Source organism: Ovis aries, chromosome 18 (genome assembly GCF_016772045.2).
Source record: "Ovis aries strain OAR_USU_Benz2616 breed Rambouillet chromosome 18, ARS-UI_Ramb_v3.0, whole genome shotgun sequence".
Taxonomy (NCBI): domain Eukaryota; kingdom Metazoa; phylum Chordata; class Mammalia; order Artiodactyla; family Bovidae; genus Ovis; species Ovis aries.
In genome coordinates, this window is record NC_056071.1 from 44,027,003 (window position 1) to 44,054,483 (window position 27,481).

Genomic DNA, 27,481 nt, shown 5'->3' on the forward strand with positions numbered 1-27,481 from the left:
GGTGCAGCTGAATCCCAGCGTCACCTTGTAATTGTGATTGCATGTATCTAGTTCAGCTAGACAGCAACTCCACTTGAACAGGATGTATCAGTCCTCGTGTAGGGAGCAGCCTGGTGCTGTCATGCTGTAGGCACATATGTTGTTACTGAAGGAATGGTGACTCTTTAAGAGAAACCTGGAGCATCTGCCCTCTGTAGTCTTCAGACACATGTGAGCAAATGTGACTTTGGTTAGAAACTGGTGGTCGTGCAGCTTCTAATTACCTATCCATTTGGCTTTCAGTTCAGTGGCTCAGTCGTGTCTGACTCTCTGTGACCACATGAATTGCAGCACGCCAGGCCTCCCTGTCCATCACCAACTCCCGGAGTTCACTCAGACTCACGTCCATCGAGTCCGTGATGCCATCCAGCCATCTCATCCTCTGTCGTCCCCTTCTCCTCCTGCCCCCAACCCTTCCCAGCATCAGAGTCTTTTCCAATGAGTCAACTCTTTGCATGAGGTGGCCAAAGTACTGGAGTTACAGCTTTAGCATCATTCCTTCCAAGGAAATCCCAGGGCTGATCTCCTATAGGATGGACTGGCTGGATCTCCTTGCAGTCCAAGGGACTCTCAAGAGTCTTCTCCAACACCACAGTTCAAAAGCATCAATTCTTTGGCGCTCAGCCTTCTTCACAGTCCAACTCTCACATCCATACATGACCACAGGAAAAACCATAGCCTTTTAGAGCCATTCAATTCCTTTGAATTAACTGTCATATTCTCCCTATAACTCTTTTCTTAAAATATGATTCCTGAGGGACTGGAGATATGTTTTCTGACATAATGCCTTGTGTATAGTAAGCATAAAATTAAAGTTGTGGATTAGTAATCTAAATATTGATTGATTTCTTGACTGATTCAAAAATGCATATATTTGTACCTACTGTATGCAGCCAGTGTAGGCTTGGTGTTGAGCTAGGTGGTGGGGGTATAAAGATGAAAAATCCTGTTCTTAAGAAGCTTATGAATAATAGGGGATTAGAGAATGGACATATAAACAGATGTAAAAGGGAACTTCCTCACTGACAATGTTCTTCACTGAGGAGCTAAGAGCTTTGTCCACACACCTAGTTGTTCAAGATTGTACAGTTAATATATTTAGCTGAATGACTGGATTTACTTCTTTCTTTCACAGAGCTGCTAGAAGGTAAAAAGTAAATCCAAAATATACCCCTAAGATTTAGATTATTAAGTGAATCATGTTCAGAGATGGAAACCAGTAAATCCAGTATCTCCAGAATAGCACCATTCAGAGTTAAATCCTAATCCTACTTCTTTATGATGTCATTTAGATGTTTGAGGATTGTTCTCACAGTCCCATAAAGTCTTCTCTATTCAAGTTCTTTCTGCTTTAAATCATATCTCCTGTTTCTGGTAAAAAAAAAAAAAAAAAAAACAACAAAAAACAAAACAGTATGGGAACATGAAAAGGCAAATTTATAGTGAAGCTAAATTTCAGCATACCTCACTCTCATGGAGCCCCAGAAGTGTGTTCATATGGATATATATCTTTGCAAAACTTGCTGAAAGGAGGTATTTTACCAGCATTGTCTGTTTCTTTCCACTTCAGCTTCCGCCCATCACACTTCCCCTCTAGTAGCATGGCATCATAGTGGTATTGAACAGTTCTCAAAAGTTGATTTGGGGTGCAGATTTTTTTGATTCAGTGGGGTTTTTTTATGTTGTTTGTGATCACTTCTGTGTATAGTTAAATTAGATGCCATAGTCCTGTGTTGAAATTTGAAATGAAATATATAGAATGTCAAAGGACCCTAAAAGCTAAAATAACTGTGAAGAAGAATAACAAAGTTGGACAACTCATAATTTCCTGATTTAAAAACTTACTACAAAGCTACAGTAACCCAAACAGTGTGGTACTGGCATAAGATACACATGTAGACCAATGAAAGGAATTGAGTGCCTAGAAATAAACCCTTGTGTATTTTGTCAGTTGATTTTCCGCAAGGGCACTGAAGCCACTTAAGGGGGAAAGGACAGTTTCTTCAACAAATGGTTCTGGGAAAACTGGGTGTCCACATGACAAAGAATTGCTAAAGTACTCAGCAGCCAAAAATTAAGGGAAAGAGTATTATAGATGTATGTCAAGCAGTTAATACAAATATTATGTTGTTATGGATTTGGTGATAGTTTAATAACTTTTCTAAATTTGATATGATTTCATATTCTAAATTAATATTGACTTTATACCTAATCTAGTATTTGTAATTTTATTTTTTTCTGAAAGAGCTTTCCCCCCAGTTGTATAAGCTGCAGGCTGTATAAAACCTGGTTTGGCTTCTGGAAGTCAGGTTGGGGAAGGGGAAGCCAAATACCATATCAAATGGCAAATGGAGTAAAGCTGCATTCCAGCTACCCTCATCCCTTGGCTGGGTGCCCTCATACAAGGTACATATTGAAAATTCTCGCCTGCTACATAAGATATTTCCAGTGAAGTTCAACCTTCTCAATATGAAATGAGTATCTTTTCTTTCTAGACATTATGTAGTTTTAGTACAAATTTTTTCACAAGTGTTAATAACTGTAGTTTGGGCACTGACATGATTTAGCACTCTATTTCATTAATTTCAGTTTAGTTCAGTTCAGTCGCTCAGTCATGTCCGACTCCTTGCAACCCCATGAATCGCAGCACGCCAGGCCTCCCTGTCCATCACCAACTCCCAGAGTTCACTCAGACTCACGTCCATCGAGTCGGTGATGCCATCCAGCCATCTCATCCTCGGTAGTCCCCTTCTCCTCCTGCCCCCAATCCCTCCCAGCATCAGAGTCTTTTCCAATGAGTCAACTCTTCACATGAGGTGGCCAAAGTACTGGAGCTTCAGCTTTAGCATCATTCCTTCCAAAGACATCCCAGGGTTGATCTCCTTCAGAATGGACTGGTTGGATCTCCTTGCAGTCCAATGGACTCTCAAGAGTCTTCTCCAACACCACAGTTCAAAAGCATCAATTCTTCGGCACTCAGCCTTCTTCACAGTCCAACTCTCATATCCATACATGACCACAGGAAAAACCATAGCCTTGACTAGACGGACCTTAGTCAGCAAAGTAATGTCTCTGCTTTTGAATATACTATCTAGGTTGGTCATAACTTTTCTTCCAAGGAGTAAGCATCTTTTAATTTCATGGCTGCGATCACCATCTACAGTGATTTTGGAGTCCAGAAAAATAAAGTCTGACACTGTTTCCACTGTTTCCCCATCTATTTCCCATGAAGTGATGGGACCAGATGCCATGATCTTCGTTTTCTGAATGTTGAGCTTTAAGCCAACTTTTTCACTCTCCTCTTTCGCTTTCATCAAGAGCTTTTTTAGCTCTTCACTTTCTGCCATAAGAGTGGTGTCATCTGCATATCTGAGGTTATTGATATTTCTCCCAGCAATCTTGATTCCAGCTTGTGTTTCTTCCAGTCCAGCGTTTCTCATGATGTACTCTGCATATAAGTTAAATAAGCAGGGTGACGATATATAGCCTTGAAGTACTCCTTTTCCTATTTGGAACCAGTCTGTTGTTCCATGTCCAGTTCTCACTGTTGCTTCCTGACCTGCATACAGATTTCTTAAGAGGCAGGTCAGGTGGTCTGTATTCCCATCTCTTTCAGAATTTTCCACAGTTTATTGTGATCCTCACAGTCAAAGGCTTTGGCATAGTCAATAAAGCAGAAAGAGATGTTTTTCTGGAACTCTCTTGCTTTTTCCATGATCCAGTGGATGTTGGCAATTTGATCTCTGGTTCCTCTGCCTTTTCTAAAACCAGCTTGAACATCAGGGAGTTCACGGTTCACGTATTGCTGAAGCCTGGCTTGGAGAATTTTGAGCATTACTTTTCTGGCATGTGAGATGAGTGCAATTGTGTGGTCGTTTGAGCATTCTTTGGCATTGCCTTTCTTTGGAATTGGAATGAAAACTGACCTTTTCGAGTCCTGTGGCCACTGCTGAGTTTTCCAAATTTGCTGGCCTATTGAGTGCAGCACTTTCACAGCATCATCTTTCAGGATTTGAAATAGCTCAACTGGAATTCCATCACCTCCACTAGCTTTGTTCATAGTGATGCTTTCTAAGGCCCACTTGACTTCACATTCCAGGATGCCTGGCTCTAGATGAGTGATCACATCATCATGATTATCTGGGTCGTGAAGGTCTTTTTTGTACAGTTCTTCTGTGTATTCTTGCCACCTGTTCTTAATATCTTCTGCTTCTGTTAGGTCCATATCATTTCTGTCCTTTATCGAGCCCATCTTTGCCTGAAATGTTCCCTTGATGTCTCTAATTTTCTTGAAGAGATCTCTAGTCTTTCCCATTCTATTGTTTAGAAAATATATTTTGGGCACATATTCTATTTGAAGCCCTGTGATAACCAAAAAGATGAGTGAGGACAGATTCTGCCCTCAAGTCATAATCTACTAGGGAAGCAAAGACATATCCTCATGTCAGTACAATATAGTATAAACAGTGAAAGTTTCAGAGAGGCTGTAAGAAAGCATTATGGGTAGAGTGATCATATAATGTGTTGTTCAAACTGGGATGCTTTTGAGAGTGAAAGAAGCTTCTGCTAATAATTAAATTGAGGCAAAGTTCAAACCAAGTACTGCCAAAGTTGGACACTTCTGGGCAAACCAAATCTTATGATCGTCATCATTATGGGAGAGTAAAATCACAGTGGAAAATGACATCTGGGATAGTTAATTTTGCGTCAGCTTGACTGGACTGGGGGATGCCTACATATCTGGTTAAACATTGTTTCTGCATTTGTCTGTGGAGGTATTTCTGGGTGAGAATAGTATTTGAATTTGTGTACTCAGTGCAGTATCATTCTCTCTTGCCCTTCAGCTTAGATATATATCATCAGCATCCCTATTTCTTAAGACTTTGGACTTGGACTAAATTACATCACTGCCTTTCCTGAGTCTCCAACTTGCAGAAGGCATATCGAGACACTTCTCAGACTGTGATTATGTGAGCCACTTCATAATAAATCTCCTCTTATATTCTATTGAGTCTATGTCTCAGGAGAACCCTGAATAATACAACATCCACATTAGAGGTGGAAACTGAGGTGCAGGGAACAAGTAACTTGAGAAAGTCACATCAATAAAGTAACAGATCATCAGATTCTGATCATTTGTGTTGAGGATGACTAGACCGTGGTGCTCCTGACCCCCCAGAGAAATGTTCATTGTACGTTATCTTATGACAGTGAAAAAACTCAGAAGGATGCTAATAAGATTACACATCTCTGAGCAGTCCCTTGTTTTACAACCATGTGTCAAACAGTGTCTTTCAGCACTGGTTGAAAGCATTTTCCTAGGAGATAAAGTTTGATGTCAAATGCTTTTTAAAAATTGTAACATTATACTCTGCCTTTCCTACCTTTATCAGGATGTCTGCAACCTGATTAGTTTCTTAAAAGATTATTATTTTCCTGCATTCAACCCACATGCCTACAGGGACAGAGGTGTGAACAACCAGTGAAAGCCCAGAGTTCAGAAATGGTCAGCTATCACATAATCCATGGACTATATTAGATACTAAAATTCTGACAGCTTGCTCTTGTGACAAAGATGTTAACAAGGAAAGAAAATGGCACTAATTTAATCTATTCTTACAGTTCATTCTAAAATGAGACTAGCATGACACCAAGTTCTAATAATAAATACTATAGTAATTTCACAATTCTTCCTACTTGCTGTTCACAGTCCTTTCACATGCAAATTTGCCATCCATTGCTTCATGACAGTGATTTTAAGTGCATTAAAGAGTTCTGAATTTTCTTATACTTGATCTCCTAATTATGTTGCAGGAACATACACAGAATAGTACTATATCCTGGCATTTGTCTGGTTTATAGCATTTCTCCATGCAGTGAGCTCCCCTCTTCTCCTGGCATAGCATCTGGGTTTTGGAACATAGGTTTTACCAGCAGGGTTCGATGATTACTTCTGTACTAATTATTACAGGATTAGTACAGCAGTGATAATTGAATCATCAGATTTGATTATTACTCCTGTAATAATTAGTACAGGAGTAATAATGGACTATTCACTATGAGTAGTGAAAGAGAGAAGTAAAATTCGCCCCAGATTAAGTCATTGTGAAATACCAAGTATATCTTTATTTTGTAATAGAAATTTACAGAAACCTTTAGAACATGTAAAAAGAAACTTTTATAGAAAATTAAAAAGAAAACCCAGAGAACTTTAGTAGATTATGTCTGAAGAGTTGTTAGGTTTTGAGGACTTGTTTGAAAGACGTTTTAACTAGGTAGTAAAGGTATGTAGGATCAGGACTGTCGGATCTCCTTCTTCCCTTCAGTGCTTCTGGGGCAGTGCCCTGGGCTGGTGTGCTGGGTGCATAGCGCAGCGTTGGTGTTGTGTGAAAGAAAGTAGAAATGTTATCATTCTTTAAGGCCCTTGCAACCCAGGTCAATGGGTATCTTCTCATATGTGTTAGTGAGTACAGGTGGCTAACACATAGGATGCTTAGGTCTAACATGTTGGATGCATATGGGGATTGGGGGGCCTTGAAGAGAAACAGTATGGAGAAAGACTTATCTCAGACTTATCTAGCTTGCTGCTGCTGCTAAGTTGCTTCAGTCGTGTCTGACTTTGTGCGACCCCATAGATGGTAGCCCACCAGGCTTCTCTGTCCTGGGATTCTCCAGGCAAGAATGCTGGAGTGGGTTGCCATTTCCTTCTCCAATGCATGAATGCATGCTAAGTCTCTTCAGTCATGTCCAACTCTGTGCAACCCTATGAACAGCAGCCCACCAGGCTCCTCCATCCACAGGATTCTCTAGGCAAGAATACTGGAGTGAGTTGCCATTTCTTTCTCCTTACTTAGCTTATGACCCTGGAAAGATGGTATCCAAAGGTAGCCCAAAGTAAGTGTATTGGAAAATCCTCCATCTTGATGAAACTATGAAGAAGTGTCCAATCTCATTATATGTTTAAAAAATATATACTCGTCATGCTTGGTGGTTCAATGGTGACGGATTGTGGGGCACTGAATTAAAGTGTCCACTTTCTGGGAAATGACTTTGCAGTGTTTCCCAATGAAGAGACAGCTGTGACTGAAGAGATCTCCAGGTGACAACCCTTCTTGCCTGTTTCTTCCACCCCTGCCCACCAGGAGAGTGAAGGCAAGATCTGACTCTGGTAGGAACTTCTTTGCATGCTTGTGTAACTAATTAAGGGTCGTAGGTGTATGACAGCCTCTGAATTCAGCTTAATAGTCTTAATTGTGTAGGAAAACAATACACTGTATAAATTAGTACACACCAGACATGACATAATTACCAGGGCAGGGTGGACAGTGTTTTGTTGAAATGCTACTTTGAATGAGTTATTTCAATGCTGAAAATATATTTTTTGTATGTGAGAGCTAAGGTACTAAATTGTTCTTTCAGAAACCTGGTTCCAATTGCTTTAAAATGCCAGGTAGGTGGAAAATAATAAATTCTGTGTCTTCGGAGATAAGAACTGCATTTTGTATTATACTGCTGGGCATGACAATCACTGTAATTTTGGAAGGTTGTTATTATTGTATGAACAAACTTTTTTGGTATTATTACTGTTTATTTTAATTCAGGGACATATTCTGTACTAGATGTTTAATGAAAATGGCCTTGTATTAAAATGTTTTACCTGCTGTTTGCTGAAAGACATTGTAAAATTAGAAATGAGAAAGACATCTTATGTCACCTAACCCATCCCAGGCAGCGTAGAGAAAAAGATTGTACTATAAAGCAGCTTTGCTAGGGGAGCCAAAAATAGACCTTACTCTGCATTTCTCACTGAGTAAATTGTAGGCAGCAGGATGGGATCGTTTGTGTCAATTCAGAAGGAAAACTGTATTCTTAAAAATGCTTAGAAAGATGGGTACCAACTTATCAACCAATTTATTGACTGAGGTCCCACATTTGAGAGTTTTAAGGTCAGAAAAAAATTTTTAATTTCTCAAACTGATTGTGCTGAATTAAACAATCATTTAGAGTTTAGAGTTAAGGTCAGAGTTAGAGTTTTAGAGTTTTAAGGTCAGAAAAAAACTTTAATTTCTCAAACTGATTGTGCTGAATTAAACAATCATTTAGAGTTTAGAGTTAAGGTCAGAGTTAGAGTTTTAAGGTCAGTAAAAAACTTTTTAATTTCTCAAACTGATTGTGCTGAATTAAACAATCATTTAGAGTTTCCCTGCTTGCTTATTCAATTATCTGTGCAAGTACTTCTGCAGTGGAAATACAGTGAGGAATGTTTTTCTTTCACTCTAAAATGTAACAAAATGGTGGATGGGTTTGAATATTATTACTTCTTTTTTCCCATCTGAGTTTTCCAAAGGTACAAAGCAGTAAGAAAAAGCAAAAATGTACGTAAAAGCAGAAAGAAGCAAATGAAACCAAGAGGCTTAGATAATTCACACCAGATATGAGCCCTCAGCATTCAAGTGTTGAAGTGACTTTGCAATGATAAAGTTGAATTACCCCTTTGCAAAGTTGTGAAGTGGTCCTGGTTGTCCCTTTTCTTGGTTTCTGACACATTTCTATCCTTTCCTCCACTCTTTCCCTCCCCTGTTAGTGCCCACCACTCCTGTTTTTCCTTCCCTCGTGACCCAAGAACCTCTACCAAAATTGGGAAAACTACTGTCTGCATGGTCTCAGCAGGTGGCTGCCCCATGCCAGGTCCAGGGTGTGCTGGGGGAGCCACCCTCAAAATAATGGAATTAGGGGGTGGCAGGAAAGGTGGCCACCCCACCCCCTCACTTGTCAGGAAACATCCAAGTTTGTGGCGACCTGGTGTTAAACTCCTTTCATAGGCAGCCTGCTTCTGTGAATTCTGACGGTTGAAACACAGCTAACGAGACTATAAAGTTGTGGTTTTTGATCCACTGATGAATCCAAGTAGTTTCTTTGCTTTTGTCCTAATCATAGATCATGCCATGATCTCCTGGAGGAGGAAATGGCAACCCACTCCAGTATTCTTGCCTGATATATTCCATGGTCAAAGGAGCCTGGTGGGCTGCAGTCCATGGGGTTGCAGTCAGACACGACTGAACATGCACACAAAATCGCACACAGATCATGCCATACTCGCCCAGCTTGTAAATTTTCCCCCTTCATTCCAAGGGAATTCTTACATTTAGTTGACTGTGGAATTATTTTTAAGCAGAATCTCTTCTCTCATGAGACCTGTGGTCTAAGGAACACAATTTGGGAAATTGATATGCTATTTCCTGTTATTGAGCATATAGATTGTTGGCAATTTTTAACTACTGTAAATAATTCTTATCTTTGAGCACATATTGAATTATTTCCTAGAGTATATCCCTAACCTCTTAGGTAAGTGGCATGTTTAAATTTATGGACACATATTTTTAAATTACACTTCAGAAATGTTATACCGATTTCCAGTTCCCACCTGAGTGTGTTTTCCTCAAACCCTAACCTTGGAAATTACCATGTTAAGTATTTGTCAGTTTGATAAGTGAAAATTATATTTTACAATACATTTCATTTCTTTCATTACTCATGTAGTTAGACATTTATTCTTTTCCTTGGTGAATTGCTTAGTTTTGTACTTTGCCCATCTTTTCTATTCATGTGTTTGCTTTTCTTTATTATTTTGTGGAAGTTTTGATGTAATTTCATGTAAACAGTACTTTGGAGAAAAATAAAGTGGCTAAAGGAGTGACAAAGGATAAAGGTCAAAGGTTGGAGGCACATTATTTTAGATAGGGTTGGAAAGATGGCTCAGAGATGGTGACTCATTTTTATTTGAAACATCATTGATTTGCTTTTGTAAGGACATTGGCCATTTGCCATACCATATTCCTTTTCTGCCCTTCCTATTTAAGCCAGGGACTGTCCTGTGTGCACACTATTAGAAACTTGCTCCGACTTTCCACTGAGCTTAGCAAATGGGGAACCCATCAGGAGATCAGAGGAAGGAAGGAAAGTGAAATTGGGATATTTATTTCCGTGCCCCACGCCCATGACTAGTTACTTTGGGCTGATGAAGGTCATTGATCTCGCAAAGCAGCTTCCTTACTTGACCTGCTGTTTCTTGGTTCCACTAACCACTGTATCCCTTCATCCCCCAAGTTCTAGAAAATACTAACAGTTGTATCTCTTGTAGTTTACCTAACCCCCAAGCACATCTTTATAAATAACCCCTTTGCGTTACACTGTCTATCCTAATTTGAGTGTGCCATCTATTTACTTACAGGACCCTGTACTAGGAACTGTTAGTATCCCACTCAGATGCCTTCTGGTAGGCCAGTGCGCTCATCTTTTGCTGTGAGTATTTGCTGCTACTGGCTTATAACTGTGCACTTCTCCAGTGTTGCCTTTGGGCTCTGGAGCCAAGCTGGCCAGAAATGCCTAGGAAGCTAGGAGCCCCCTATTCTGAGGGCAGTCTGCAGCCAGTGATTGACTGATGTGAGGGGCACAACACAAAAACCTAAGCCCTTAGCCTAGATGATTAGAAAAAAGAAAAATAGGTGATGAATCATTTTACCATATGTTAGACAGTAATATAAAGCTGTGCTATTTAAAACTGTGAGGTACTCGCTCAGATAGACCAATGAAGAAGAGTGAAATTGAACTAAGACCAATATATATTAGGGTGCTTTATATATCAGAGAGATGATAATAAAATCAGTAAGAAAAGGAGGAATTATTCAATAAATAATTCTGAGAATATTGGCTATTTCTATAGTACAAGAGAAAATTAGATCTCTATACTACATCATTCACAAACATATATTCTGGATAGGTTAAAGATCTGAATACCAAAGGCAGGGTTCTAAAACTTTAACCAAAGAAAGAATATATCTTTATATCATTAGTAGAAGATAATTCTTAAACACACAAAGCACAAAAAGAGAAGGAAAATATTGATACATTTTTCTACATTAAGAGGCAAAACTTGTAGGATAACAGGTGACAAAGATGAAAATGCAGGCTTACAGACTGAGAAAAGATAGTGGCAACTCATGTTACCCACAACAAGTTAATGTCCAGAGTATATTAAATGTTTTTAGAAATCAGTAGTACAGAAAGAGAAACATATAATGGTAAGTCACAAGATATAATAGTAAATTCACAGAAGAAGAAAGATAGATGTCCAAAAAATATATGCAAAGATGTCCAACGTCTTTAGCAATTAAGGCATGTACATTAAAACAAAGACATACATTTTATATTAATAGATCTATTAATGTCAACTGTGAGTGATAATGTGGAGAAAAAATACCTTTAATGCTTGGCTGAGGGAAGGGAAATCGGTATGACCACTTTGGAAAACTGTGTAGAATTAGCTTGTGAAGTTGACAGCACATATTCTCTGAAACTCACGTTTTACTTCTGGACCTTGTATTAGGTCCAGAAATCAGGCAGAAATTTTTAGTGGACATGTACAACTATACTAATTTCTGAATCATCTGTTGTTTGTTGAAAGCCTAAGAAATCCTGACAGACAATAAGAGAATCAAAAAATACATTGTGGTTTGTTGGTCCCATAAAAAGCATAAGGATGAAAATGAATGAACCAGATTTGAATATATCAACACAGATAAGTCTTGTAAACATAATGTTGTAAGTAAAAAGCAAGGTTGAGTATAGATATAGTAACAAATATTGAGGAAGTTTGCTCAAAGAAGGACCTGAGTTTGAGCATCTCTGGGAGATGGTGAAGGACAGGGAAGCCTGGTGTGCTGCAGTCCATGGGGTCACAAAGAGTTGAGCGAGTGAACAACAACTCAAAGGATAACAAAACATGTATGAGTATCATAGCACTTATTTCAGGAAAGGTAGTTTTGGCTCTGTAGCGGTATATATAATATTTTGTTTCATTCCATGGGGATTTTCCAGGCAAGAGTACTAGAGTGGGTTGCCATGCCCTTCTCCAGAGGATCTTCCTAACCCAGAGATCCAACCCAGGTCTCCTGCATTGCAGGCAGATTCTTTACCATCTGAGCCACCAGGGTAGCCTGAAAATAAACTAACCTAAAGAAAATGAATCAAAATACTAATAGAGATTTAATTGCAGTAGAGTGCTTGAATCTCATACATTGCCTGTAATTTTCTGTTGGGCATAAATATAATCAAGTGTTAAAATTATGATATAGAAAAATTAGAATGAACAATGAAAATAATAAAGCTTATAAAGAATGTTTAAATTATTTGTGTTAACATGACTGTAAAACACCAACTAAAATTTTATTGATGGAAAAGTCACTTGATATAAAGAATGAATATATAGCTTGATTGCATGAACTTCCCCTTTACCAAAATCACATATATTAACGTTCCCCCACTACCTCTTTGGAACAGTTTCTTGGAGCTATCTGAGGTGCTGTCTTCTGGGCCGCAGTCCTCACTTTACCACACATAAAACTTAACTTGCAAAAAAGAAAAGAATTTATGTATATAGTCTGGGTCTTAAAACTTTTTGCCTCAAAGTGAAACATCCTCGTGGTGTTTTCATACTACAAGAACTCCCCTAGGGATCAGGCTGAGGGTCGGTTATACCTGCAATCACTTGGGACAAATATATTAATACTTTGTCCTGTATGATGTTTTGTATCTATATAGTCCAACGTGGTCTACACTGCCACTCTGGTTATTGAACACTTGGATGTGGCTTGTGCAACTGAAGGATTGCATTTTAAATTTTATTTAATATTTAAATTTTTCAATGTGTATAGACACATGTGGCAAGTGGTGACTGTAGAAGCCAGAGCAGATCTTGACTATCAGAGATCAGCAGTGGCCCTCAAGTTAGACACTCTTTTCAATATTCTTTTACCTTTTGAGATGAATGTTTCTGCTTTACCCTTTTGGTTTCTGGGATTTAAAACCAAAATCTCCATTAAATTATGATTAAAAATATTTTAAATTCAAATTGATCCTTGAATAACATGGGTTTGAACTGCTGCTGCTAAGTCACTTCAGTCGTGTCCGACTCTCTGTGACCCCATAGACGGCAGCCCACCAGGCTCCCCCGTCCCTGGGACTCTCCAGGCAAGAACACTGGAGTGGGTTGCCATGTCCTTCTCCAATGCATGAAAGTGAAAAGTGAAAGTGAAGTCGCTCAGTTGTGTCCAACCCTCAGCGACCCCATGGACTGCAGCCTTCCAGGCTCCTCCATCCACGGGATTTTCCAGGCAAGAGTACTGGAGTGGGGTGCCATTGCCTTCTCCGTGGGTTTGAACAGTGTGGATCTTTTTTATGTGGATTTGTTTTTTTTTCAATCAATACTATGTTAATACAGCTTCTGAGGTTTGTTGAGTCCTCAGGATGCAGACAGAGAAGGCAATGGCACCCCACTCCAGTACTCTTGCCTGGGAAATCCCATGGACGGAAGAGCCTAGTAGGCTACAGTCCATGGGGTCATATAGAGTCAGACATGATTGAGCGACTTCACTTTCACTTTTCACTTCCATGCATTGGGGAAGGAAATGGCAACCCACTCCAGTGTTCTTGCCTGGAAAATCCCGTGGACAGAGGAGCCTGGTAGGCTGCAGTCCATGGGGTCGCGAAGAGTCAGACACAACTGAGTGACTTCACTTTCACTTTTCACTTTCATGCATTGGAGAAGGAAATGGTAACCCACTCCAGTGTTCTTGCCTGGAGAATCCCAGGGATGGGATGGGGGAGCCTGGTGGGCTGCTGTCTATGGGGTTGCCCAGAGCTGGACACGACTGAAGTGACTTAGCAGCAGCAGCAGCAGGGTGGGAGATAATAAAGACTATATGGATTATCATCTCTGTTCTTAAAACAAACATGAAAGCACTGAATACCTTGGTACAGGAATATTATTACCATGTCTTTTATTGCCAGCATCTTCCATGCCACAGTGCTCTCTTCTCTTCTACAGCAACTGTGAGGCCACTTGGAAGGTGAATTATTGTAATGGGAATTTTTAATGCCATAATTTTACTTCTGCAAACTCTGCTTCCAGTAATTATTTTCAACATGGTATATTTTAGTAAATTCCACAGTTAGTCTTCTCGGTTAAGGTAATTTCTCATCTAGTTCCACAAATTACCTGGAATATATTATTGAATTAAATAGAGTATCTGGGTGGAAAGGCTGTTTATGGGCAGGGCATCAGTTATTGCACATAAGTACCATTATTCATCATTATGCTCATTACAGTACAAAGGCTTTATCTGCTTTTGACATCTTGCCCTTTAAAGCAACCCTATTTTGGCTGTATGTGGAAGGTTATAAAGAAGTACAGCCCATTTCTCTAATGATGGTGCTATAGAAGCTAATGGCAGTATAAGCCATTTTAGACAACTAAGAACAACTTGAGTAGTACTTTTAAATACTTTTAGAGAAAAATATGAAAACCTATCAAGAAGAAAAAAAATGTAAGTTTACGTTATAATCAAAGAGCTTTTACTTCTTTTTACTGTCATCTTCAGTTCAGTTCAGTCACTCAGTCATGTCTGACTCTTTGCGACCCTCATGAATCGCAGCACTCCAGGCCTCCCTGTCCATCACCATCTCCCAGAGTTCACTCAAACTCATGTTCATCGAGTCAGTAATGCCATCCATCCATCTCATCCTCTGTCGTCCCCTTTTCCTCATGCACTCAATCCCTCCCAGCATCAACTGTCATAGATGGAGAGAAAAGGAAACACACCCTGATGTGGATAGATATACATGTGTGTGAAAGAGAGAGAAAGAAGAAAGAGGGAGAGGAAGAATGGGTAATCTTCTTCAGAGAGACCTTGATAGAAATTCTGTATTTTAAGGAATCAGAGGTTGGATTCAAGTATGAGTTCAAGTACTGATTGGCCTTTGTTGAGTGATCTTAGGCCAATCAGTTTATCTCTTGGGCTTCATGCCTTAATATGTCACAGTTCTGCAAGCTATCTTTCCTTAAAGAAGGGAGGTGATCCTTTCCCACTGGAGAAGTGTCTCAGTTGTGTCACCGTTGACAACTGTGATATTTGCCTCTGCAGCTGTGATCCCCAGAGGCACTGGCCACAAAATTTTCTGTCTCCTGCTCATGGTATGTCATAGGTTATAATCACAACTTTTGGTGATGAAGGTAGTACTAATAGTGAAGTTGAGAGTGCATGAGCTTTAATGTTTATTGTATTTTAAATCTCTTTATTAGGAGACCTTCTAAGAATGTCTTAAGAAATAATTAGAAGATATTTGCAAATGATATCTCTGACGGGGGTTAGTATCTAAAATATACAAATAACTCTTACAACTCAACAACATACAAAACCAAACAACCTGATTAAAAATGGACAGAGGACATGAATAAACACTTTCCCAAAGAGATATACAGGTGACCAATAAATACATGAAAATATGTTCAATCTCATGATTTACCAGGGAAATTTAAATCACAACCACAATGAGATATCATCTCACTCCTGTTCAGTTCAGTTCAGTTCAGTCACTCAGTCCTGTCTGACTCTTTGCAACCACTCGGACTGTAGCACACCAGCCTCCACTGTCCATTGCCAACTCTTGGAGCTTGCTCAAACTCGTGTCCATCGAGTTGGTGATGCCATCCAACCATCTCATCCTCTGTCGTCCCCTTCTCTTCCTGCCTTCAGTCTTTCCCAGCATCAGGGTCTTTTCCAGTGAGTCAGTTCTTCACATCAGGTGGTCAAAAAGTATTGGGAGCTTCAGCTTTAACATCAGTCCTTCCAGTGAATATTCAGGACTGATTACCTTTAGGATGGACTGGTTTGATCTCCTTGCAGTCCAAGGGACTGTCAAGAGTCTTCTCTAGCACCACAGTTCAAAAGCATCAATTCTGCGGTGCTTAGCTTTCTTTATGGTCCAACTCTCACATCCATAAGGACTACTGGAAAACCAAAGCTTTGACTAGACGGACCTTTGTCAGTCGAGTAACGTGTCTGCTTTTTAATATACTGTCTAGGTTAGTCATAGCTTTTCTTCCAAGGAGCAAGTGTCTTCTAATTTCATGGCTGCAGTCACCATATACAGTGATTTTGGAGCCCAAGAAAATAAAGTCTATCTCTGTTTCCATTGTTTCCCCATCTATTTGCCATGAAGTGATGAGACTGTATGCCATGATCTTAGTGTTTTGAATGTGGAGTTTTAAGCCAACTTTTTCACTCTCCAAGTGGTTCTTTAGTTTCTCTTCCCTTTCTGCCATAAGGGTGGTATCATCTGTGTATCTGAGGTTCTTGATATTTCTCCTGGCAATCTTGATTCCAGCTTGTGCTTCATCCAGCCCAGTGTTTCTCGTGATGTACTCTGCATATAAGTTAAATAGGCAAGGTGACAATATGCAGCCTTGACATACTCCTTCCCCTAATTGGAATCTGTCCGTTGTTCCATGTCTGGTTCTAAGTGTTGCTTCTTTACCTGTGTATGTATTTCTCAGGAGGCAGTAAGGTGGTCTGGTATTCCCATCTCTTGAAGAATTTTCCATGGTTTGTTGTGATCCACACAGTCAAAGACTTTGGCACAGTCAATAAAGCACAAAGAGATGTTTTTCTGGAGCTCTCTTGCTTTTTTGGTGATCCAACAGATGTTGGCAATTTAATCTCTGGCTCCTCTGCCTTTTAAAAATCTAGCTTGAACATCTGGAAGTTCTCAGTTCATGTACTGTTGAAGACTGGCTTGGAGAATTTTGAGCATTACTTTGCTAGTGTGTGAAATGAGTGCGATTGTGCGGTAGTTTAAACATTCTTTGGCATTGCCTTTCTTTGGGATTGGAATGAAAACTGACCTTTTCCAGTCCTATGGCCACTGCTGAGTTTTCCAAATTTGCTGGCATATTGAGTGCAGCACTTTCACAGTGTCATCTTTCAGGATTTGAAATAGCACAACTGGAATTCCATCACCTCCACTAGCTTTGTTCATTGTGATGCTTCCTAAGGCCCACTTGACTTTGCACTGCAGGACGTCTGGCTCAAGGTGAGTGATCACATCATCATGATTATCTGGGTCATGAAGATCTTTCTTGTACAGTTCTTCTGTGTATTCTTGCCATCTCTTCTTGATGTCTTCTGCTTCTGTTAGGTTCGTACCATTTCTGTCCTGTATTGTGCCCATCTTTGCATGAAATATTTCCTTGGTATCTCCAGTTTTCTGGAAGAGATCTCTAGTCTTTCTCATTCTATTGTTTTCCTGTATTTCTTTGCATTGATCATTGAGGAAGGCTTTTTAAAAATTTTTTATCTCTCCTTGCTATTCTTTGGAACTCTGCATTCAGATGGGTGTATCTTTCCTTTTCTCCTTTGTCTTTTGCTTCTCTTCTTTCATAACTATTTATAAGGCCTCCTCAGACAACCATTTTGCCTTTTTGCATTTTTTTTTCTTGGAGATGGTTTTGATCACCACCTCCTGTACAATGTTACGAACCTCCATACATAGTTCTTCAGGCATTCTGTCTTATTAGATCTAATCTCTTGAATCTGTTTGTCACTTCCACTGTGTAATTGTAAGGGATTTGACTTAGGTCATACTTGAATGGTCTAGTGGGTTTCCCTGCTTTCTTCAATTTAAGTCTGAATTTTGCAATCAGGAGTTCATGGTCTGAGCCGCAGTCAGCTCCCTGTCTTGTTTTTCCTGATTGTATAGAGCTTCTCCATCTTCAGTTGCAAAGAATATAATCAGTCTAATTTCGGTTTTGACCATCTGGTGATGTCCATGTGTGGAGTTGTCTTTTATGTTGTTGGAAGAGGGTGTTTGCTATGACCAGTGTGTTCTCTTGGCAAAACTCTGTTATCCTTTGCCCTGCTTCATTTTGTACTCCAAGGCCAAAGTTGCCTATTTGAATCACTCCTGTTAGAATGACTGTTATCAAAAGACAAGAAATAAAAGTGTTGGTGATGATGTAGAGAAAAGGCAACTGTCATGTACTATTGTTAGGAATGTAAGTTGGTAGAGTCACTATGGAAAACAATAGGGAGATGCCTCAAAAAATTGAAAGTACAACCACCATGTAATCCAGTAATCCCACTTCTGGCTAATTTCCCAAAGGAAAAAAAGCACTAATTTGAAAAGGTATATGTACCCCTATGTTCATTGCAGCTTTATTTACAATATCCAATATATGGAAGCAATCTAAGGGTCCATTGATAGAGGAAGGGATAAAGAAGATGTGCTATGCACAACGGAATATTACTCAGCCATAAAAAGAATGAAATCTTACCATTTGCAACAAGACAGATGGATCTAGATGGTGGTATGCTAAATGAAATGAGACAGGGGAAAAAAACACTGTATTGTTTCACTCTTATGTGAATTCCAAAAACAACCAAACAAGCATAACAAAACTAAACACAGTCATAGATGTGGAGAACAACCTGGTGATTACCAGAGGGGTAGAAGGTAGGAAGATGAATGAAATGGGTGAGGAAGATTAAGAGGTACAAACCTCTAGTTATAAAATAAAGAAGTCATGGATGTAATATACAGCATAAGGAAATTATCAATAATATTATACTAACTTTGGTGACAGATAATAACTAGATTTTTCCTGGTGATTATTTCATAATGTATAAAAATATTGAATCACTATGTTGTACACCTGAAACTAATATAATTTTGTAAGTCAGTTACACTTCAATTAAAAAAAAAAGACTTATTGCTACTGGGGGACAACCTATACTCACTCACTGTCTTTGTCTCCAATTTTTATTGGTGATATACTTCTGCAGAATATTGTCTCCTTACAGAAAGGACAGGGTAAAGATGAACTCTTAGATATTTAATTTCAGTGCTGTTTTAAGCTTTCTATCTGTACTTTAGAAATAAGTTTCTGTGATTGCTTTTTTAGGATTGATAAGAGGCAGGTGTGGAAGATGTGATTATAAGAAGGTACAGGTAAAGGATAGGGTAACAATAAGTTTCAAGGTTCAGGTGGGGGTGTTTGGAAGAAGAATGAGAGTCGACAATGAGAATGGGAGAGAGGAGAGGACTGATTCTATTTATCCAATAACTGTGTTCTTAATACATACTTATGTCAACTCATTCATTCATTTGTTCTTCAAACATTTATTAAATTATATTATGCTAGGTGTCAGGGAATCAAATACAAATAGAATATCATCAGATAGTGAAAAGAGATCATAGGTTTTCTAGAAGAGATTAAAATAAAATTCTCTGCGTGTCCAGAGAAAGAGGAAAGTTCTTTGTTTTTCTGGAGTAGGTCAGGAAAGACTCTGGAAAGAGGTTGTAAAGGATGCATACAAGTTTTTTTCTACTGGAGAACAAATATTAAGTGAATTCCTACTTTATTGTAGGCTTTCTTCTTGTGCTGGAAATATGACATTAAAAATTTAAAGTTTTTGCTCTTGAGCTTTCATTGTGGAAGAGGAAGACTGGAGATTAACATAAAGTGTTTCCTTTTCCTTGGTAAGTGTTGTATAGAAAAGTAAAGCAGAATAACAGGAGTTGAAAATAACATATGGTGCCATTTTATATGAAGTGTAGAAAATGATGGCTTCATAAAGATGACATTTGAGCAGAAAAATGACAAGATGAGGGTGTAAGCCACATGGATATCTGGGGTGTGAACACTGTAGACAGAGGAGACAAGTACAAAGACTCAGAATAAGGTGCCTGTTTGTCATGTATTATGTGCGTGAAGGAGGCCTGTATGGCTGAAGCAAAACAAACATGAGGGAGAGCGATAGGATATGAGGTCATAGTGATATCAAGGGGCATATTATGAAAGGTCTTATAGGTTATGTAAGAATTTTGGATTTTACTCTTTATTTTAAGCAAGATGAGAAATCACTGGAAAGTTTTGAAGAGTGACGTGATGATTATGTTGCTGGGCAAAGAACAGCTTGTGGGTGCATTGGAAAGGGAGGCGAGTGATGATGGAAGCAGGGGTAGGTCAGGAGGCTCTCATGATAATCCATTTAAAGGATGATGGTGGCTTAGATCTGAGTGGTAGCAGCAAACATAATGCAACATGGTTAGATTTTGGATGCAGTGTAAAATTGGAGCCCCAGGGGTTTGCAGTTGGATTGGGTACAGGATGTGAGAAAAACAGAAGTCAAAGATGAATCCTAGGTTTCTGACGTGGAGCAACTGTAAGGTTGATATATAATCTTCTGGTGAAGATGGAGAAAGAGCATGTGTGAAAGGGAGCCATGGAAATTAATACCTGTGTCTTAATATGTTACAGTTTAGATGTCTGTTTATTAGGCATCTATGTGGAGAGGGTGTTTATTGGCCCTATGAACATGGAGCCCAGTGCATAAATTAGCCAGTGGCCCTGGATATTAGATCAACAAATTCCAGCTCCAGCTCTTGGACAAGGGTAATCTCCTGTTGAATCACTTTAGAGAATACGAAGCCTTTAAACAAAATTTTATGAAGTTCTTCTTCAAGCAGAATTTTGAAGTGGTTAGTACAGAAATGTGATAAAGGATATTTGGCATGGAGAATAGAGAAGTGGTTAATGGCAGAAGAACCATTAGGAAAACTGAGATTTAGAGATCTAATAGGTGAAAAACTAGAAAAAGTTTTTTTAATGGAAAGGAGACAGGATCTGTTTAAAGGATTGTATGTGACAGTACAATTATGCTACAATATCTGCTTAACCCCAAGGAATTCCATTCTCAGTTCTGCTTTTTATGAAATATTATGTAAAAATGGTGTTCTCTTTCCAAATGTCTTTTAAGTATTTGACAAAATATTTGGGCAAAGTCTTATATTTTAAGCCTCCTAGAGTTATTTAAAAAAATTAACTTTTAGCCCTTAGAGAGTTTTTTTTTTTAAATTTTATTTTAAATCTGTGCTTCCCTGGTGGCTCAGATGGTAAAGAATCTGCTTGCAATATGGGAGACCTGGGTTCCATCCCTGGGTTGGGAAGATCCCCTGGAGAAGGGACTGGCTATCCACTCCAGTATTCATGCCTGGAGAATTCTGTGAACAGAGGAACCTGGGGGGCTACTGCCTATGGGGTTGCAATGAGTAGGACACGACTGAGCGACTAACACTATCATTCACTTTTTCATGAGCATTTTAGTTCTGGGGCTGATCTGCCCTGCCCACTCCATAAGGAGATATGTGACATAAAGTAAGAATACCATAGTAATGTTTCAATTAGTAAGTGGATGATTTTTATCTCCTTTAAAATGATAACTTATTATGCTTGGAAATATTTTTCAGCATTAACAAGTGTTAAATGCAGACTTCATTATGTTATAAAGGTAGATATGATCAAAAATAGCCACTTAATCTTCCCACTGTTGAGTATGTCTTGCTAGTCTATTTCCATCTTTTCAAAAAATGTACAAAATATAAAGTGGGAAGTATGCTGGCTTTTGACAAATGTGACTTCTTGAAATCATTATATCTGAACCCAAGTCATCTTTTTTGGAAGGACAGTTTCCTAATTTGTTTCCAGTAGTTTTTATGAAACAAGATATAGAAATTCAGTAACCTATCTATTCTACTTTCTAAAATAGAAGGCTGATACATTTGCTGTTGGAGGAGTGAGAGGGAGAGAGGGAAAGAAATGAAGAAGAAGTGAAGTTAGAGAGTAGAGACAGTTTCATCCTGTTGTTTGGACTTAGGAGTGGTGGTAGATTACAAAAATGGCACAGATTCTTCCCATTTCTGTATATATGCCCCTTTGCAATGTGACCTTGCAGTTCCTCCGACACTGGTAAACATGGCTAAGCAGTGGCTTGAAAAGTGCTTGAGCTTTGCTTCATGGAAGCTCTTAGACAGCCATGTTCTGAAGGATGAGAGGCCATGTTGAGGAGCCCCAGCCAGCAAACAGCTAGTATCTGGCCAATAGCCTGAGAAGCAACAGTCATGTAACTGAGACCAGCCACCAGCTCACCTGCCAGTTGGTGAAAGACAAAGGGGAGGCATTCCCAGTTGAGAAAAGTGTTAATCAGAAATATGTGCTACAGTTGACTCTTGAACAGCATGGGGATTAGGAGCACCTGGGCCCTTGTGCAGTTGAAAATCTGGTTCTGCATCTATATCTTGAACCAACCATGAATCATGTTCTACTGTGGTACATATTTACTGAAAAAAAAAATCTGCATTTAAGTGGACCCACACAGTTTAAGTTTAAAGGGTCAACAGTGTTTCTAAACCTGTATGAAATTTATAGCACAACCTCAAAATGCATAAAGTGCAAGTTGACAGAACTAAAAAGAATAATAAGAAAATCTACAATTGTGAAAAAATATTTTTAACACACTGATAGGAAAAATGACCAACAACAAAAAAGAAAATTTGGATACAACAATTACAAACTTGGCTTAATTGGCATCTATAGAACATTGCTGTCAGCATCTATAGAATATATCTTCCCAAATGACATAGAACACTTAGCAAAACTGACCATGAGCTTGGCCATAAAACAAATCTCAACACTTTTAAGGGTTACAGTAATACAAAGCATGTTCTCTGACTATAGTGGAATTAATTTGGAAATCAGAAGTATAAAGTAGAAGATTCCATGGGTCAAAGAATAAATCATAGTAGAAGTGAAAAAATATTTTAACTGAATGATACGGAAAACATCACATTTTAAAACTTATCCAAAGAAGCTTAGATTACATTTCAAGGAAATTTTATGGTCTCCCTTGTTTATATTAGAAAAGAAGAAAAGCTAAAAATCCATGACCTGTGTACTCACCTCAAGAAGTTAGGAAAGAAATAGCAAATTAAACCTAGAAAAGAGAAGAAAGGAAATAAAGACTGAAACAGTTAGTAATGAAACAGTTCAGAGAAAATCAGTAAAACCAGAAGTTGGTTCTTTGAAAAGGCTAATAAAATTGATAAACCCTTAGCAAAAATTATCACGGGCAAAAGAGAAAAGGCATAAATTATTAATATGAGGAATTTAAAAAAATATGTTTTTAATGTCTTTAGAATGTGTAGATATCAGGAATTCAGCCACAGGGAATAAATGATGATGGACTCAGCCACCTGCCATTAGCAATTTGGTTACAGTTGATGAAGCAGCTGTAATTGATGAAATGGCTGTGTTTAGATACTGAACTATGTATAGCACATGACTGTGATCCTTGAGTGAAGAAAAATAAGGTGAGTCCCATGGTCACCCCCACCTTCTGAGTGGAGGAGTTTTTTCAGGCTGTAGCATAGAGAGAGTTCCACCCTGGGGACTGAGATTAAAGCTTGCAGTCAAAGTCGGCCAGCATCTGTGGGGCAGAATGTATCAGGGAGAAGGGAATATTAACTCAAAATGGACTTAGGCATCAGATCTGAAACTGTGAAGCTTCTGGAAGAAAACAGGAGAATATCTTCATGTCCTTAGCATAGCCAAAGATTTCTTAAATATAACACAAAATGGATAAAAGAAAACAATTGATAAATTTGATTTCATAAAATTTTCAAAACTTTTACTCTTTAGTGATTGTTAAGAAAATGAAAATGCAAGCTGTGGACTGTCAGATTATTTACTATTCATATAACTGACAAATATATAAGAACTGTGTAACACAATAAGAGTTAAAAAACAATTAAAAATTAGGCAAAATTTTAGACAGTTTGCAAAGGAATATATGTGATTGACCAATAAACTCATGGAAAGATGAAAGAAATCACTAGGCATTAAAGATATACAAATTAAAACCACAATGAGCTAACACTACACACCCACTAGACTGGCTAAAATCAAAAGGATTGGCATAATCAAGCCTTGGTGAGAACATGAACTCATACATTGCTCTTGGGAATGTAAAATTGTATAATCACTTTGAAAAATATGTTGACAATTCAGTATAAAAACATTCACTTACTGTACAACCCAGCAAGCCACTTATAGATATTTATCCAAAGGGGTAAATACATTTTCAAAGTCTTGTATGTGAATGATCATAGAATAGCATAATAACTAAAAACTGGGAGTAACTAAAGCAAGTTATATGTGGAATATCCATAGTATAACAGTGCAGAGCAAAAAAACCCAAAAACCCAACAAACTACTAATCATGAAACAGCGTGGATGAGCTCCAAAAACCTGCTGAAAGAACAAATCCAACATGAAATGGAATATCGCTCAGTTCAGTTCAGTCACTCAGTCGTTTCCAACTCTTTGTGACCCCATGGACTGCAGCACGCCAGGCCTCCCTGTCCATCACCAACTCCTGGATTTTACCCAAACTCATGTCAGTTGAGTCGGTGATGCCATCCAACAATCTCATCCTCTGTCGTTCCTTTCTCATCCCACCTTCAATCTTTCCCAGCATCAGGGTCTTTTCAAATGAGTCAGCTCTTCGCATCAGGTGGCCCAAATATTGGAGTTTCAGCTTCAACATCAGTCCTTCCAATGAACACCCAGGACTGATTTTCTTTAGGATGGACTGGTTGGATCTCCTTGCAGTCCAAGGGACTCTCAAGAGTCTTCTCCAACACCACAGTTCAAAAGCATCATTTCTTCAGTGCTCAGCTTTCCTTATAGCCCAACTCTCACATCCATACATGACCACTGGAAAAACCATAGCTTTGACTAGACAGAACTTTGTTGGCAAAGTAATGTCTCTGCTTTTTAATATGCTGTCTAGGTTGGTGATAACTTTCCTTCCAAGGAGTAAGCATCTTTTAATTTCGGCATAATTGAAATTTCTAGATAATTCTAATACAGACAAAGTTAATCTATAATAACAGAAAGCAAAACAGTGGTTATTTGTGACCTGGAGGTGAGCATGAGGGTTGAGAGTGACTGACTGTAAAAGGAGGTAAACTATTTTTGATAATAAACATTTTCTGTATCTTGATTTAGTGGCGGTTTTATGAGTCTTACATTTCTCAAAATTCCCTGAAATTTCCAAAATTCCCCCCAAATTCCCTAGTCTTAAGTGGTGTGCATTTCATCAAGTGGAAATTGTCTCCATAAGGCTATAAAATGACATTAGTAGGAAAATGTTAGTAATTATGTCAATAATTATTTAATTATATAATTCTGCCAGTAATTATGAAAAATAGATATGAATGGATAAATTTCTGTAGAACATACTGAAGATGACATGAAAATCTGAAAATATTTTAAGGAACACTTTTAACTGATTAAACAATATGCTTTTATTTTTTCAATTTATTTTAAATTGGAAGATAATTGCTTACAATGTTGTGTTGATTTCTGCCATACAGTAATGTGAGTCATTCTCATCGCCAAGTCACAAATAACCCCTGTTCTGCTTTCTGTTGTTATAGATTAATTTGTCTGTATTAGAATTTTTAGGGAATGCAAATAAGCAGTATATTCCATTTTATGTTGGGTTTGTTCTGACAGCATGTTTTTGGAGCTCATCCATGTTGTTTCATGTATCAGTTTTTTTTTAATTGCTCAGTAGTGTTATATTATGGGTATTCCACATTTCACATGTTTTGGGTTATTTCCAAAGTATACATATACCTCCTCCCTCTTGAGCCACCCTCTCACCCTCCATCTCTCCCAGCTAGGTTAGCACAGATCACTAGGCTGAGCGCTCCGTGTTATTCAGAAGCTTACCGCTAGCCATCTGTCTTACCCACAGTGCTGTATAAGTGTCGATGCTACTCTCTCAATTCATCCCACTCTCTCCTTCCACAGCTTTGTCTGCAAGCCCATTCTCTGCACCTGCGTCTCTATTCCTGCCCTGCCCATTTCCCTATATATGCATTGATGTGATATTTGTTTTTCTTTTTCTGACCTATTTTACTCTGTATAACAGGTTCTAGGTTCACCCACCTCACTAAAACTGACTCCGTTTCACTCCTTTTTATGGCTGATGAATACCTGTTGTATATGTGTACCACACCTTCTTTATCCGTCCATCTGCCAGTGGACATCTAGGTTGCTTTCCCGTCCTGGCTATTGTAAATAGTGCTGCAGTGAACATTGGGGTATATGCATCTTTTTGAATTGTGGTGTCCTCAGGATATATGCCCAGTAGTGGGATTTCTGGGTCATATGGTAGTTTTTGGAGAAGGCAATGGCACCCTACTCCAGTACTCTTGCCTGGAAAATCCCATGGATGGAGCCTGGTAGGCTGCAGTCCATGGGGTTGCTAGGAGTCGGACACAAGTGAGTGACTTCACTTTCACTTCTCACTTTCATGCATTGGAGAAGGAAATGGGAACCCACTCCAGTGTTCTTGCCTGGAGAATCCCAGGGATGGGGGAGCCTGGTGGGCTGCCGTCTATGGGATTGCAGTCAGACACAACTGAAGCAACTTAGCAGCAGCATGGTAGTTTTTTTTTTTTTTTTTGCTTGTTCAATAAGTTTATTATTGTATTATCTGAAAAATCTTGATAGAAAATTGTGGTTTGATTTAACTCTCAGCAGCTCGTTCCTGAGCTCTAAGGAAGCTTGCCTTCTTCTGAGCTACCCGATCTTTTTTCTGGGCAAGTGACATTTTGGGATGGTTCCACCTCTTCTTTTTAACTTCTTTCTTAGGCTTCTTCTCATACACTGGATTCTCTCGTATTGCAGCATGAGCTTTCTTATACATCTCCTCCATCATGTCTGGAGTTACGTTGTTCTTTATGTACTGAGAGAACTGTTTCTTGTAAGCATCTTCATCTTCTTCAATCAGGTAACACATGTAATCTGCCACGTTTTGCCCCATGATGTGCTTTCGGTGTATCTCAGCACTGAATTCTTTGCTTTCTGAATCATAACCAGGGAACCGTTTGGTACTGTGAGGGATAGACAAGCCTCCATCGACAGCTCCCTTTAGGGCCCCCAAAACTTTATTCCCGGTAGTAGTTCTGGCAAGTCCTGCATCCAAGTAACAGGTGAAGGCACCAGGTTGACCATCAATGCTTTCCACATTGTATTCATCACCAGTCACCTCGACTTGGCCTTCATAAATTTTGTCCATACCAAACCTATTAAGAAGCCTGCGGGCCAGCAGCAGGCCAGTACAATATGCCGCAGCATAATTTGTCAGGCCAACCTTCACACCGTATTTTGGGAGTTCGTGAGCATAAGCTGCACAAACTATCATATCTCCTTCTATACGGGCATAAGCAATCTGACAAATGATATCTCTGTTCGTTACACGAACTATCATTCTGTATTTAGGTGTGTTGTACTTATTTTTATCTTGGATTACCAATCGTTTCCGAGCATAGTAGTCAGTTTCGCCCTCTCGCCTTCTTCTGAATTTCACTTGGTATCTCTTGAAGTAGGCCTTGTTCTTGACAACTGTAACAAACCCCATCCTGAGGAACAGAACCCCAACTCCGCGGCTTGCCACAGAGCTGCAGAACCAGCACGGCTCCTGGGGGGAAAAAGCAGCATGGTAGTTTTATGCCTACTTTTTTTTTTTTTTTAAAGGAATCTCCATAATGTTCTCCAGAGGTATTCTTAAGAAGGACTTTTAAAAAATACTTTTAAGGAAATTTAATTTATAATTAAAAGCTTTTCAGCAAAGAACCCACAGGCCCAGATGGCTAATTGTTCCAAATATTTATGAAAAGAAAACCCAAAACTTTT

General features: G+C 38.9%; 1 protein-coding gene across 1 annotated transcript in view; it reads right to left on the reverse strand.

Moving 5' to 3' along the window:
* LOC114109112 (large ribosomal subunit protein uL18-like) overlaps window positions 1-27,281 on the reverse strand; it is a 638,969-nt gene extending 611,688 nt beyond the window's left edge. Inside the window, exon 1 of the mRNA XM_042235301.2 lies at window positions 26,126-27,281. Within this exon, the coding sequence (XP_042091235.1) occupies window positions 26,313-27,206 (894 nt within the window). The 5' untranslated portion in view covers window positions 27,207-27,281 and the 3' untranslated portion in view covers window positions 26,126-26,312. The remainder of the gene's footprint in view (window positions 1-26,125) is intronic.
* Between the last annotated feature and the right edge of the window lie 200 nt (window positions 27,282-27,481).